This window comes from Neltuma alba, unplaced genomic scaffold (genome assembly GCF_004799145.2).
Source record: "Neltuma alba isolate B1F8T4 unplaced genomic scaffold, ASM479914v2 tig00013460_pilon, whole genome shotgun sequence".
NCBI classification, from domain to species: Eukaryota; Viridiplantae; Streptophyta; class Magnoliopsida; order Fabales; family Fabaceae; genus Neltuma; species Neltuma alba.
The window spans coordinates 17,672-19,172 of NW_021637696.1; the positions used below are offsets into that span (position 1 = coordinate 17,672).

Consider the following 1,501-nt stretch of genomic DNA (forward strand, 5'->3'; position numbering starts at 1 on the left):
AAAAAGGCCTTGAAAATGAAAAATAGTGATTCTACTTCACGGTACAGAGCATTTTCTATCACTGCATCCATCTCATAATACTTCTTCATCTTTCTTGCTGTTCAACCAAACTCCATCGTCATCATCAACAAATCCTACATCATATGAACATTATTTGAAAACATCGTCAGAGCTGATCATTTTGCAGAGACTTGTTCAATGGACAGCCAAGCAGACAAGACCCAGAAACAGACAGAAACAGAGGATCAACAATGCCAACAACGTAGTTCATCTTCTTCTTCCCCTCCTCCTCGTCTAGATCTAAGTCTCTCTAATTACTCCTCATCTGAATCCCCCCATGGCAGGATCTTCTCCTGCAACTACTGTCACAGAAAATTCTACAGCTCGCAGGCACTTGGGGGACACCAAAACGCACACAAGCGTGAGAGAACTCTGGCCAAAAGAGGACACAACAACGACGTTGGTGGTTCTGCTTCACATGTTTCTGCAGATTTTGGACAAAGGTATTATTATTCATGTATGGCTTCTCTTCCTTTGCATGGCTCCTCCCATAACAGACCACTCGGGATTCAAGTTCATTCCATGATTCACAAGCCCTTCTCTACTTCCTCTCTTCAACCACGTCGTTTCCAGAAGAATCATCCATTATTCGGGGCTTCCTATGTTTGGGCAGGAACTGAATCATCATCAGCTTCTTTAACTTCTGGGACTCCAAAGTTTTCTCCAAGGCCTGTCACAGAGGAACTTCACAAACTTGACTTGTCCCTCAGACTGTGAACAGGCACACTGTACTGACATCACAGTATATGCAATGCTGAATTGTAATTTTGAAGTCATACAGAGACACATTTCCAACATTTTATGTAATGTTTCAGATACTTTAAATGCATTCAGGCAAATATCTGAGGTTGTGTTCTGGAAACTCACAGACACTTGAATTTGGAAAATGATATATACATTAAAATCTAAGTACTTCAGTATGTCAAGGAGTTTTGTCTTGTAAAATATAAAGGAGTGTTTTCTTGAAAGTGATTATGAAGGTTTGCCAAACAAGATTAATTATGAAATTGTTAAGTTAATGAGTTTTGGATCGTAGTTATGATGGCTTTTGGGGGGGGGGGGGAGGATGTGAGTGTGTTGTGAAGGTTTTCACAGGGAAAAATGGTGTTGATGATTCAGACTTTGACCCATCTGCAGTTAAAGAAATAGACAATCTTCTGTGTTTGCTATCTATTATTATTAGGTGCGGCAAGCCATGTGAAATCAAACCACGCAAGCTTCCTCCCCTCTCCTATTTCCATCACATCAAATTTATTAAAACCATCTTAGGATATATCTTCAATTACTCGATCAAATTTTTATAATCTGACCAATTATGTATATGTTGATGTTAAAAAAAAAAAAAAATCATATGTTAGGTCAAGTAAAAGAGACTCGATCCAACATAAGTAAAGTTGCCCAGAGAGTACAATTTTAACTATGATTTAACTGCACAACTAGT

At 38.8% G+C, this 1,501-nt stretch overlaps 1 protein-coding gene across 1 annotated transcript; it reads left to right on the top strand.

Annotated features, from left to right (window-relative positions):
- On the top strand, window positions 1-921 carry LOC114737544 (zinc finger protein 1-like). Its single transcript, XM_028925493.1, has one exon. It carries the CDS (start codon window positions 199-201, stop codon window positions 775-777), a length of 579 nt encoding a protein of 192 aa, XP_028781326.1. The 5' UTR covers window positions 1-198; the 3' UTR covers window positions 778-921.
- The last annotated feature ends 580 nt before the right edge of the window (window positions 922-1,501 follow it).

Bases quoted from the DNA above. Each gene is read 5' to 3' on its own strand.
- LOC114737544 (XM_028925493.1), top strand. From the start codon at position 199: ATGGACAGCCAAGCAGACAAGACCCAGAAACAGACAGAAACAGAGGAT.